Source organism: Drosophila grimshawi, unplaced genomic scaffold, assembly GCF_018153295.1.
Source record: "Drosophila grimshawi isolate 15287-2541.00 unplaced genomic scaffold, ASM1815329v1 contig_44, whole genome shotgun sequence".
In the NCBI taxonomy this organism is placed as follows: Eukaryota; Metazoa; Arthropoda; class Insecta; order Diptera; family Drosophilidae; genus Drosophila; species Drosophila grimshawi.
In genome coordinates this window covers 19401784-19414762 of record NW_025063240.1, presented here as the reverse complement: position 1 = coordinate 19414762, position 12979 = coordinate 19401784, and the positions used below count along the sequence as shown (strand labels likewise).

General features: G+C 36.9%; 1 protein-coding gene across 1 annotated transcript in view; it reads right to left on the bottom strand.

The window, feature by feature from the left end:
- Window positions 1-12979, bottom strand: part of LOC6556690 (serine-rich adhesin for platelets) — a 111847-nt gene that overhangs the window by 83194 nt on the left and 15674 nt on the right. Inside the window, exon 4 of the mRNA XM_043215392.1 lies at window positions 12705-12866. Within this exon, the coding sequence (XP_043071327.1) occupies window positions 12705-12866 (162 nt within the window). The remainder of the gene's footprint in view (window positions 1-12704; window positions 12867-12979) is intronic.

Below are 12979 nucleotides of genomic sequence, written 5' to 3'. Positions count from 1 at the left end.
ATTTCTATATTTAATTTGAAACTGATCAAAATCAACTTTCAACAAAAATCTGATATATTCGTTGGCCTTAAGCTGATTGTGCATAATTAATGTAAAAATGCCACATTTTTCGGCACTGTAGTCAAGATTCAAGATGCCCAAGCCCAGAATCTTGAATTGAGACCGAAATGAGCGCAAATTGCAGATGCGAGGAAGCAGCGTATCCGGCGTAAATAAATCTATCTCCCTCTCTCTCTCTCTCTGTCTCTCTCTCTCTCTGTCTCTCTCTCTCTCTCTGTCTCTCTCTCTCTCTCTGTCTGTCTGTGTCTCCGTTTGTGTTGCTGGCTAAAAAGATTAATCGCTTTGCTTTGAAGTTCAGCGTGTTTGTTGCCGAGTGTCAAAATGGCAAAAATGGCAAAGTGTCTGGGCAACAAAGAGCCGACAACAAGAAAACTAGCAGCGAGTGTTAATGAAGCAAATGGCTCCAAACGCTGAATGATGAACTCAAGCTCCTCCAACTCCTCTGTGGCACAGTGAGTGGTGCAGTGGTGCCGTGGTGCAGCTGTGGTGTGGTGCAGTCTGTGGCCCACCCACGCAATCTGGCTGTTGCCACTCCACACACACACACATCACAGCAGCAGTCAAGTTATGATGAATGCAGCTGTGCTTGCAACTCGCATAACGGCAGTTTAAAGCCACCCACCCACACACTATCTCTCTCTCTCTCTCTCTCTCTCTCTCTTTCCCACTCCATGCATAGATATCTGCTGACAGCCTCTTGGAATACAGCAGAGATTACTTTATATATATGACTGAAATCTGCTGTTTGCTGTTTTGAACTTGCACTTGAACTACGAATCCTTAAAGGAGCACACAGCTATCGATTTCAATGACAGTGGTAAGTGAATACGAATGAATGATTAATGAATCAACTCGCTTCGAGTGCTGTGATAACAAAAACGTACAGTTTTAGGCTGCATTATCAATATAACATTATTATTATTGATGCAAAAATGCAAATGTGATGATTGTGCATTTATTGATTACGATTGCAAATGCTTCAATTAAGTAACATCATTTGATAAAGTTAGGGTATTTGTAATGAGAAGTATAAATAAATAAGAAGATGATGTGCTGCAACAAGTCTAGAAATGAATATTGTGTTTAAACTATCAAAACCAGGGTGTTTTTGATGGGAAACCCTATTACAACTGCTAACTTCTCTTCTAGACTGACCCTTCTAGACTAACCCTTCTAGAGTAACCCTTCTAGACTAACCTTTCTAGACTAACCCTTCTAGACTAACCCTTCTAGACTAACCCTTCTAGACTAACCCTTCAAGACTAACCCTTCTAGTCTCTAACTAGATCACTTCTACAATTACTACTTCAATTCAAACCTTTCCCTGGGTAATTTCTATATTATATTATTTCAAGCTTACTCATTTTAAACTAGTTTAGAATTGTGTATCAGATTCTATTGCAATTCAATATTAGATTAAGTTGGGTAAGCTTGAAATAATATACTATAAATATTAGCAAAGTTCAACTTTAAACTGTTAAATCTACTCAACTGATCCCAGATCTGTTTCCAGCTCCACAACAAACGAAGGCAGTGAACTCTTTGGTGTAAGCTGTCGATTAACATTAGCTGCCACACTCGCACCACTTTGCACCACCCGCAACAAGCAAAGAGGAACACAACTTGCTTAGATTTCACACCAAGAAGCCGCACAAAGATATATATAGATAAATGTGGCCTTTGCCTTATTGTCGCCGTTGTTAGCCAAGTTGGTGCTTAGTGCAACAGCTTTTACCACAAATCGGATTTCCTGCAACGTTTTGTGGCAACAGCTGAGGAGTCAAAGTAGATCATAAAAGAAAAAACCGAGGCATGGAAAAAGTGGCATTGAACGTTAACCGGAGCAGGAAGAAGAATCGCAGTTGCCAGTTGGCCCGTCTGCCAGTTGCCAGTTGCCAGTTGCCAGTTGCAAGCCAGTCGCGAATCAAATCAAATCAAAGACAAATGCCACAAATATTTCCCAAGGAAATGCAGCAGATTCTTTTTGTTTTCCAAGAACCAAAGCCAAGCAAAGTAAAGCAATGCAAAGGAAACGACGCGACACGATGCGATGCGATGCGATGCGATTCGATGCGTTGCAAGTCGACAAGTTTTCCCTTATTTGATGATGTTGCCCCACGTTGACAACCAGTTCGGGGCCAAGTAACGAGAATAGAACCAACTCGATGTTAAGTTTGTTAAAACAATCACGAAACAAGCGACAAAAGACAAAAGCGCACAACAACCGAGCAGAGCAGAGCAGAGGCCGGGGCCAAACTTTATTAGAAAAGGCAATCCATAGATGCACTGCAAAAAAAATGATTAAGCAAACTCAAAATTAGAGTAAATCAACTTTAGAGAAAGACAAATTCTTTTGTTTATTTATAAATGAAGAATTCTTTAGTAATTATTCTGTTCTAGATCAAACTTTCGGCAGTAAAGAAAATTGTCTTTAAACCAGTTAAATATATTTGATTATAGAAGGATTTTATTTTAATGCTCGAAAATTGAACTCAAGGCAAGGATTTACTTTAAGGATTAAGGCTGAACTCAAAGATCCTTTTTTTTTGATTATTCGACAACTTAAAGCTAAATCTATCCCGGGGCTAAAAGTAAAACTTCTAACTTCAAATACAAATTTGACTAATTAAATAAAGAGAGACTATTTAAATTATGGCGAATAATAATCACTACTTAAATTAAAAATTTCACTTAATAAAAAGGTAAACAAATTGTTACAACTAAACTGAAACAATCAGCGAAATTTGGCAAGTGTAGCAAAACTGAAATAAGAAAATGCTGACAAAGAACAAGCCCTGCAGCAGAGCAGCAGCCAAGCCGCATTGGGTGTGGAGGAAAACTCGTTTTTCCGCGGCGGGCAGGCAGGGCAACGCTCACTTTGATAACGTGCCAAAATTACTGAAGACGCCAGCTGCCAACGCAGAGGGCCAATGGCTAATTGCACAGAGGCGCGCCCCGATCACTGGCAAGCTTAGGTCTGAGGAAGAAGGTAGCAACATTGTTGGTTAGCCAATTGGCCAAGAGACTAAAGTTAGATCGCATCATCAGCCATCATCAGCAACATGGCTCGTTGCATATTCATAGTCATAACGAGATGAGAAAGAAGGCCTGGCTCTGCCTTGCTTTGCTTCGGTTAGCTGTTTTTGTAGTTTGTAGTTGCCTCCTCGCAGCTTGTAGCTTTAATTTACCTGGCCATGTTCACACGTCGTGATGCAGCTGACCCACTGTGCACCCCCGGATCCCCCCTCTACCCCTCCCAACAATATTTACAATGCATGCTAACTAACTGCTCATTTGCCTGGTTATTTTAATTAACCCAAAAACAATTTCAGCAAGTGTGCAAAAAAAAAAACTAAAATAAATAAAATGAGGTGACAACATAGGAAATGTCTAAAAAAAAAGATTATGTTGTTGGCATAAATCAGTGGAGTGGAGGAGGAGGAGTGTGTAACTACAAAAGCAGGCTAATGAATGCATCTGACAGATACATCTGCATGGAGCGACCACGACAAATAGACTTATAAAGCCGAGAGGCGGCTGCTGCTCTAGCCAAAAAAAAAGAAGCAAAAAAATACAGCCAAAACGCCAAACCATGAAAGAGGCAATAAAAAGCGTTAACAAGCCAACAGCCAACAACAAGTCCATAACAACAGCAACAACAACAACAATTGGCAAACCGTCAGACAATAAAATACACTTAGCCAAAAGGGGGGGAATTTAAGGGGGGCGTCGCTTAAATTGTTGTTAACAATTCTGGGACCAAGCGAAACGCATAAATTTAGTTTATCATACTCTGATCTTTAAGAGGGGAAAAAGAGTATTTGTATTTTGTGCAATTACAGCGAAAGTTTTTTAAGCTTGCAGTTAACCGCTTTAGAAAACGTCAACTTTGAAAATTTGGAAAAACAAAAAAACAAACAAACAAAATACAAATTGCAAAAGCTTTTGAGTGCAGAACACACTTTTTTCAAAGTAAGTTTCCAATTGCCTTGTAATAAACTAAATCAGTTCGGCGAATGGAATTATATTTCGGTTCCGGTTCCGGTCTGTAAAAGGTAAACGTTCCAGCAGAGATTGTATTCTGTTGCATTATTAATAATATCTCGGTTCTAGTTCTGAAGTTCTTCTTAGCTGTTATTAGAGTATTAACTAGTCGGTTATGTTGGACAACATTAATCAATTTCTATTTTGTTGTTGTTGCTGAGTTTTATGTAGAACCAAAGTGTCTTGGCCAATGTGGGTCAGTTTGGGCCAGCTAGAGCAGAACAGGAAGTGTGGCGTGATCCATTGCGGGATTGCCGCTTTGCTTTTGGCCAACTGCCGTTTGCTTGGCAAGTTGGCAGCTTGGCGCGTTGGCATTAATCAATTTGCAATCAGTTTGGCAACAGCCACAAATGCACAATATGCGTGTTCAATTCGCAACGGATCTGCTTTGCTTTAGCTGGAAATAAACAACAACAACAACAACAAAAAACTGTTGCATCTCTTTGACTGCATTTGGCTAATGCCAATTCCGAATTGGCAGTCAATAAACAGGCGGCGAATGCATGTTGCAAGCTGCCTGCGGCGCTATTCCATTTGGTTTTTATCATTTAACGCTCAATTACAACAAACAGAAGCAACACCAAAGAAAAACACACACAAACAAACAGTTGCCCGCCAGCCATGTATACCCTGTTCAAATATGGCAGAGCATTCTTCAATTCCAGTAAATTAGAAATCATCAAAATTTTAGATATTTTTATAAAATTTATTTGCTACTTTTTAGACAACAATTCAGCATAATAAAACTTGTTTTAATATCATTTCGGCTACTTAATTTAAATCGATCAAATTGCAGTTCTGGTTATTGTTTCACAAGCTGATTGAATTAAAGGGTATCTAGAAGTTGTGCATTCTTTTTAACTTTAGTTTGCTGATGATCTTTTTTATGAGCTCACAAATGCATTTGGTCCATTTGCAATTTTAATGGCTTGAATGAAAGAATAATGCATAAAAGTGGAGCTGATTTAAATTAGAATTTCTATTTATAGATGGATATAGAAATATCGAAAGCTATATTTTATATACAAATCGGTTTTATTTTCGTGCTGAACTCTCGCTCTGTGTTAAACAATTTGACAACTGGCCCGGAAAGAGATTCAATTTCTATGCTCCCTTGGCAGTTTCAGGAGCCAGCGTCAAATGGGCCGAAAGCAGACTTGTCTTTGGCCTCAGGCTGCCGTTGAAGTTTTCAATTACTTCTAAGAAAATAGTCGAAATTGTGTAGAACTACTTACGAGACGAGCTAACATTTTGAGACACGAAAACTGACTGATTGCTGGCAATTGCAGCAGCTATTCACTATTTAAGCCAAGTTCAATTATATAAAACACTTGTGTGGCAAACAACTCACAAAGAAAAAAAGTGAATAAATTAATATATATAAAACTTGCTTGACATTTTTATACACTGCTCAAAACGTAGCTGAATTTATTAAAATGTGCACAAATTGAATATGCAAAAAGATTATTTATTATTTGTCAGCAATTAGTAAATGTGCAGTTTAACTTACACTTCAACTTCAGCTTCAAATAAATCATTTTATGTGACACTTTAAAGCATTTTTTTGCCCACTTTCTTTTGGCATTTCTTTGGCTATCTAATCATCTAACTATCAAACTTAGCCATATTTATAACCCTACCAGGCTCGTCGTTAGCTGTTCAGACAGCATTGGAAAACACGTCATGCCTTTAAAGTTTTCTTCAGTTTATCACTTTATGAGTTATTTCAAAAATTAAATTTTCCTCAAAGACACACTTGCAAAAAACAAAATGAAAAACAAAAACAAGAAAGGAAAAGCGCGAGTCGTTAACAAGGTGGCTAAAATGAAATATTTCTGTTCATTAATCAGCGACAAAAAAAATAACGAAAACGAACAACTGCTTAACCTAAGCCTCCCCCAACCAGCCACAGAGCTTTGTGGCACTCATCCTTGGTCGCGTCTCGAATTTGAGCCAATTAAATGGCGACACACGCGGGCAATGTTTAGACTCCTCGTGGCAATAACAAAACGTGGCAGCAACACTGCCACACTTGCAACTTTGCAACGCCATACGCCTTTCCCTTTTCCTGCTTGATGTTTGCTGCTTGCTGCTAATGATGAACCTGAATGCAACACTTGCAACATACGTGCATTTTTCATTATTTGAGGCGGACCGTGGCAAAATGTTCAACTGCTGATCGAATCAAAAATTAATTGCTTAAGCCTGATTGCCAGTTACTCTGTAATCTGCTATAAATTGCAGTCAAATATTTATATAATATATGCAACAAGTATTAATAGTTCAAGCGGAAATGGGAGCTGGCCTGAAATAACTTATTTTCTTGGAGCCGGCGACATATTCGACCCCATTGACAAAGTTGAAATTAATACAGGGTATTTAACACCAAATAAATTGAGCCTGAAAGTGAGTTTGATGTTCAGAAGCAGGCTTTGTTTTTGTTTTTGCTTTTGTTTTTTTCTTTATTTTTATTCACCTCATTTTTAGCGATTTTTTATTTTTATTTTTATTACCAAAAGATTTATTGTAAGACTTTTTCTACTTAAATTTCATGGATTTTATTTGGCTTTGATTTGGTCTCAGTTTCATGCCAGCTTTAGCTCAAGTTTTCAACAATTTATTTTGAGATATTTCGATTGCTTTTTTTCAGCTAGTAAAATGTAATTATGACCGCCATAAATTGTTCAACTTCAACTTCTTACGACTTCGACTTCGAAAAATGGCCGATGACGAAATCATTTCGATCTGTTCGCATATATGACGAAGTCGTCTTTTTGGCTTTTGGGCTTGGATTTTGGTTTTGGCCATCATTGGTTTGGGTTGTGGCTTTGGCTTTGGGTTTTCGATTTTTGATTTGGCTTCAACTGTTCGTCGTTGTTGGCTTTGTTGTCTGTGGTAATGACTTCATTTTCAGAGGCCCGCCGCTTGTCGCTAGTCGAATTTGAAGTTGAACTTTTGTTGCTTGTATTTCATTTTTTTTGTTTTTTTTTTGTATTGTTTTGGCCACATAATCTTTGATATATGGCTCATGAAAATTGTCGGTTACTTTGATAAATTGTTGTTATTTTTTTTACACATTTTGTTTTAGTGGTTTTGTGTTGTTGCTGTTATTGTTGTTGTTATTGTTGTTGTTTTTGGCGTTGGCATGTTTTCATTTTGTTAATTATCGACTATAATTGTTAATTTAAATCACGGAAAAAATGTAATTATGACACAATGGCGAAAAAGTGAAACTCTATTGAAATTCAAATAGCATCTTAAACATTATTTTGAGACACACCCGCTCTCTCTCTATCTCTCTCCTGATGAGCCTCGCTCTGTGGCATAAACAATGTCAAGTTTTGTGGCAGGAGAAAGGTTTCTCAATTTGGTCCACAATTGATTGATTTTGAGGCGGGCGGATTCGATTTGATTTGAAAATGTTTTCAACAATTTTTTTTTTATATTTATTTTTTATTAAATGATGCAAGTGGATTGTGATTGATTGTCCAAGTGGATGACAGATGAAAACTGGGCTATTGTTATTATAAACTCTTCTGAAACTAGTTAACAAAACATGGCTTGAAGTGATAGCAAACTAATTTTATTGCTTGTTATTTTACTACCAATAACATGGAGTGAATTGATTGAAGTCAGTGCCTGAAAGAATATACAATAAACTAGTCGATTTTTAGAATCGATAACATCAATATATTAACTTCGCTTGCCACTTATATTAATGGACTTGTCATCCAGTTGCCACTCAACAGAAATTGCCAAATCCAAAGCCAACCAAATAACTCAAGTGGCAGCAACATTAAGCTTTGCTTTAATAAACTGCACATAAATGCTGAGCTCAGAGGCCAAGTCAAAAGCAACGCCAGACTTATTTGTCTTAACGATTATGCCACAAATGTGTGGAAAGAAAAAACCTTGTTGCAGCAAAAGCAACAAAGACAAACACAGTTTAAAGTGGACGTTAAATGGAAAGTTTACTTTAAGGTTCATTTGCTGGGCAACTAGATTAAGCAGCTAATTCGTTAATGTTTATTGATCTGAATGTTTAAGCCGTTTGCCGACTGCTGACTGCAGTTGTTAGCCAACTTATTTGGGCGAAAGGTTTTTTGGGGCAGGGAGTCCAGTCCAATTGTTATGCAAATCGCGCCGAGATTGCGCAGGACAACAACAACAACAACAACAACAATGGTCAGTGAGTAGAATTGGATAAACAACTGGCCAACAACAAGCAGATCCAAATCGAATTGGCGGCTAACTTGCAAGTTATGGCCAACATAAAGCTAAACTCGAGCACTTCCTGGCAGACAAAAACCCGGCTTCCAATACCAATACCAAGTCCAATTCCAATTCCACTTCCAATTCAAATGCACAACCCGCATAATCAATTGTCATTGCCATTAGCCTGACTCTAATCCCGGCACAGCCAAATTGCGCCACCTTCACTTTTTGGCAAGTCCACAAAAGAGTTTTGTGTTCGAAGTTTATACCCTGTAAAAGGAGGTGTTCAGCAAAGGCTTGTCTATCCATGTGTAAGCTATAACTTTTATAAATAATTGTTAACTAGAAAGCTGAGTGGTTTCCTGTTTTTTAAATAAATAACTAATAAATTATTAATTTATAAATTGAATATAGAAATCCAAAATAAGAAATTATTAAATTAAGAGAATCTAATTAATATTTTAAAAATATATATATTTATAGAAAAGTTTTGCATATTCCCAAAATTCATATTTAAAAGTTCAGTAAAAACTGATCTAAAAATTGAGATAATTTGAGTAGATTAAAATAGCTGATTTCTTGAAAGAGTTTTTCTTTTTGGTAATTTGTTGCTGAACGTGGAAATCTGTATCAGTTTTCGATATGCTGCGATATAGACTAAAAATATCGGTTAATGAAAAGTAGTTCTTTAGAAAAGCGATTTTCCATTGATGTTCCTAATGCCTCGCAGCCAGAGAGAGTATCTCATAGCCTAGTCAAACAAGTCTAGCCAGTAACTCAAAGAAATGTTAAGTACAGGGTATCTTTTGGTCAAGCAACTCTCTTTCTATCTCCTCCCCTCTCTCTATCCTCTATCTCCTTGCCCAACTGTTTACTCTAGTTGATAATACCATTTTTGGGTCGTTCGCCTTAACAGAGACATCCTTGTTAAGCTGAGCGTCAATGCGACACGCAACATGCAACTTTTTGGCAGCAACATGGCAACATGGCAACATGATTGTTAACGCGACCAGAACGAAAGAGGAAAATCGGAAAATTTCAATTAATATTTGGGAAAGTGCAGTGATTGCAATAAGATTACCCCAGGGGCAGCCCCAACTCGAGATGAGCTTGTTAAGGAGGAGCAGGGGCAGACACAGCACAACTCATCCTTGCAGCGAGACATAAATTCATAAACTATATATATATATATATATATATATATATATGTATATAGATATATATAAATAGATTTAATATATATTTCTGGCCGCTGGCTGACAAATTTTACCTTTCCATTTGCTGCAAGTGGCTAAAAGTAAAAGATTGCCTGCAACAGAGACAAAATTGCAGACTTTAGCTAGACGCGGCTGTGGAGGAGGGATGGGTTGGTGTTAGGGGTGCAGAGAGGGGCAGGGGGGTGGGGGTTGTGCTGCGTGTGCTGCCAGCAAACACAGTCGAGAGCGAGAGACAAACGCCTAGCAGCTTATTGAAAATATGCCTAAACCATTTTGCACAATTGACATTTTTAGCTGCAAGTTGCAAGAGTATCTTTCACCCCCATCCCCCTCCCCTTCCCTTCTACCCCCCACACAACACACTCTCTTTTTTTTGTTAGTGCAATTCTCCAATCGACAACGTGACAAAACAATTGTCGTAAATCAGTGGGCCAAAATAAAGCAGGCAAAAACATTGTTTGTTGTTTGTTGCTGCTTTGTTTGTGTTTTGTTGTTTGTTTGCTGTTTGTTTTTTTTTTTTTTTTATTGTTTACTTTCATTTGGCTCGTGGCCGCATATTGTTTTTTTTTAATATTTATTTTCATTATTATTATTTCGTTTTTTGGTTAGCATATTTTATGCATGCCTCATTATGAAGCAGTGGGTGAGCCGTGTTGCAAGTGGGAAAATTCCAAGATGACACTTGGCATGCAAGGTGCAATTAGCGAGAAAGCAAAAGAAATATAAACCAAGGTTTTCTTCTATTTTTTTAGTCTTGCTGCTGCTGCAGAAAGAAAGGCAAATAGATTCTTGATTGTAGAGCGTAGACTGAGTATAAGAAATAGATTTAAAGTGTTAAAGAATCGATTTAAACATTTCTTTAAGCTCAGAGTCGCTTTACAAATTGTGCTTTATATAAAAACAAAATTTATTGATTTGAGAACTAATTAAGAAATGTAGATTTAACGAGTTATGCAGTTTTATAGCTGTGCTCAAACTTGACTTCATTTGACGTGATTCTATTTACAAATATAATTGAGTTTGCATTAGTTTCTTTGATGTGCTTGGCTTTGCCTGAGCCAGAATATCTATATTATATATATATATATATATTATCTTATAGGTAAAATATATATATATTATATTATAGGTAAAAAGAAAATCTCGATTTCTGTTTTTGGCATTCAATCAAATACTACAAAATTTCACTTAAATGCGAGTGCAATCCTCGCCAGCTGCACTTTAAAAGCTTCCTTATGTAACACCCCATAAAAACACACACACTCACACACACACACACTCGCACACATCACATTAGTTAAACAGCTGTCATGGTCAATGTTCAATCGTTGTCATTATTTCAAATGCTTTGGCTCAACTTGAAATCGAGCAAAGCCAAGCCAAGTCAAGCCAAGCAGCGGCGACTGCCAGAGGCGAAATGGGCCTCTTCCGTCTTAGATTTTGACTTTAGACTCGTAGTTAACCCCACCCCTCCCCCCTCCCCTTACCATCCACCCTCCTCACCGCTCCACCCACAAACATACACTGATTTTCACAGGCTATTTTCCCAATGCATTGCATAATTTTCACGCCCAGAGCCACGCAATGAAGCGTTGCAAGCACACACACACACACATCTACAGCAGCGGTCAAAATAATAGTGCCGCACACAATGTTAAAAATCAAATACTTAAAATATAGTTTTAAAAAATATGAAAATCTTACTTAAACACAAGCAATCTATACTAAAGATAATCATATATTAAATGTTGGCATAGCTTTTTATATCTATTTTATATGAATTTTTATTAAATCATTGTTTTAATTTATTATTAGTCGTCAAGTAATAGTAAAGTTTTCTCAGTATATATTTTATTACATTTATCATTTGCAAAATATTAGTATTGAAAAACATTCCCAGTTGATAAAATAAATCATTTTTGTTTGGCAGAATTAAATTTTTGCTTCATATTGCAAATTTTGAATGAGTCGTATTTTGATGAAATGCTACTATTATTTTGACCACAACTGTATGTGTGTACTCTAGCTAGATAATAATCCCCCTGGTGTAGAAATGGAAACCACATCTTGGGGCCACATTTGCCGACTATTCAAGTGTCGTCCAGTTGGCGTTTGAAGCTGTTCACTTTTTGGGGTTATCAACAATGAACAACAATTGTGCCCCCCCCCCCCCCCTCCCTTTTTTTTTTTATTTATGTCTTACCAAGCAATTTTCACTTTTATTTTTTATTTTGTATATTTTTTTTGTTGTTTTCAGCACAATAAATTTGAACGTAAGGCAAATGAAAATGAAAACGGAAAACACAAGGGAACATTGTACGCAGAGGGGGCGGGGCTAAGGGGGCGTAGTTAACGCTCGATCATTACTGCACCAAACAAGTTGATATGTGCTTCCCTCCCCCTCCCCCTCTCCATCCTATGTGCCCCTCAACAACAGAGTTACACAATCTTGGATACTTGTCTATATCTTTTTTTCATTTCTTAGACTTTGACTTTAGCAAGTTGCTGCAGTTTTGTTTCGTATTTTTTTTTTTGTTGCACGCACAAACGGAAACGTGGAAGAAAAAAACAAAACAGAAAAAAGTTGTTATGAAAAGCACATAAAGTCAAAGTCATTGCGAAATGAAAAGAAAAATGAAATGCGTATAATTTTTGTGTTCACTTCGTTACACTTTTACCTGTGATTAGTATCTCAATCTCAATCTTTGCTTTTTTTTTTTTGTGTGTCTGGCTAAAGTCTGGTTTATGGCTTGTTATCATCATTATTTATCTTTGAGGGTTTTTTATTTCACGTTTTTTTTTTCTGTATTTGCTCTTTAAAGTTTAAGTTAGATTTTGTGATAAAAAAAAACAAATCGACAGCCAGCTGCACATAGCTTCGGTTTGAGCAGAAAGAGTGCTGAGATATATCCTGTATATAAAATGAGAATTTTTGTTTAAATTTCTAAAAACAAAAAAAAAATAAATAAAAAAATGTAAGTTAGATAAATTGTAAACAATGCAATGCAGTCTTCAATAATGAATTTAAAATTACCACAAATTTTTCACAATTTAAAATAACTCAATAAACTCCATCAATTCATGTTGCTTCAGCACGCATGTTGCTGCAACATTTTGCGCCTCAGCTTATGCTACATGTATATTTTTGTATCAAACTTAAAGACTTACCGAGTGTACTGCTAGATGGCGCTGTAATTCTGCATTCGAATAGAGCGTCAATTCCGAAATGGTTGGTGAACTCTCTAGTTTGCTTTCCATGTCGCGCAGCCAGCGTCGCAACTCCTTGGGATCTTCGCACAGACCCTCCTGTCGCTGATTATCATCCAATATCTATAAAAATACACAACAGCATTATAACATATATATAAAAACTTTCAATTTACATGTTTAACATGCAAACCTAAGTGTGATTTAGTACAGATTGCTGTGAAACTTGACTAACT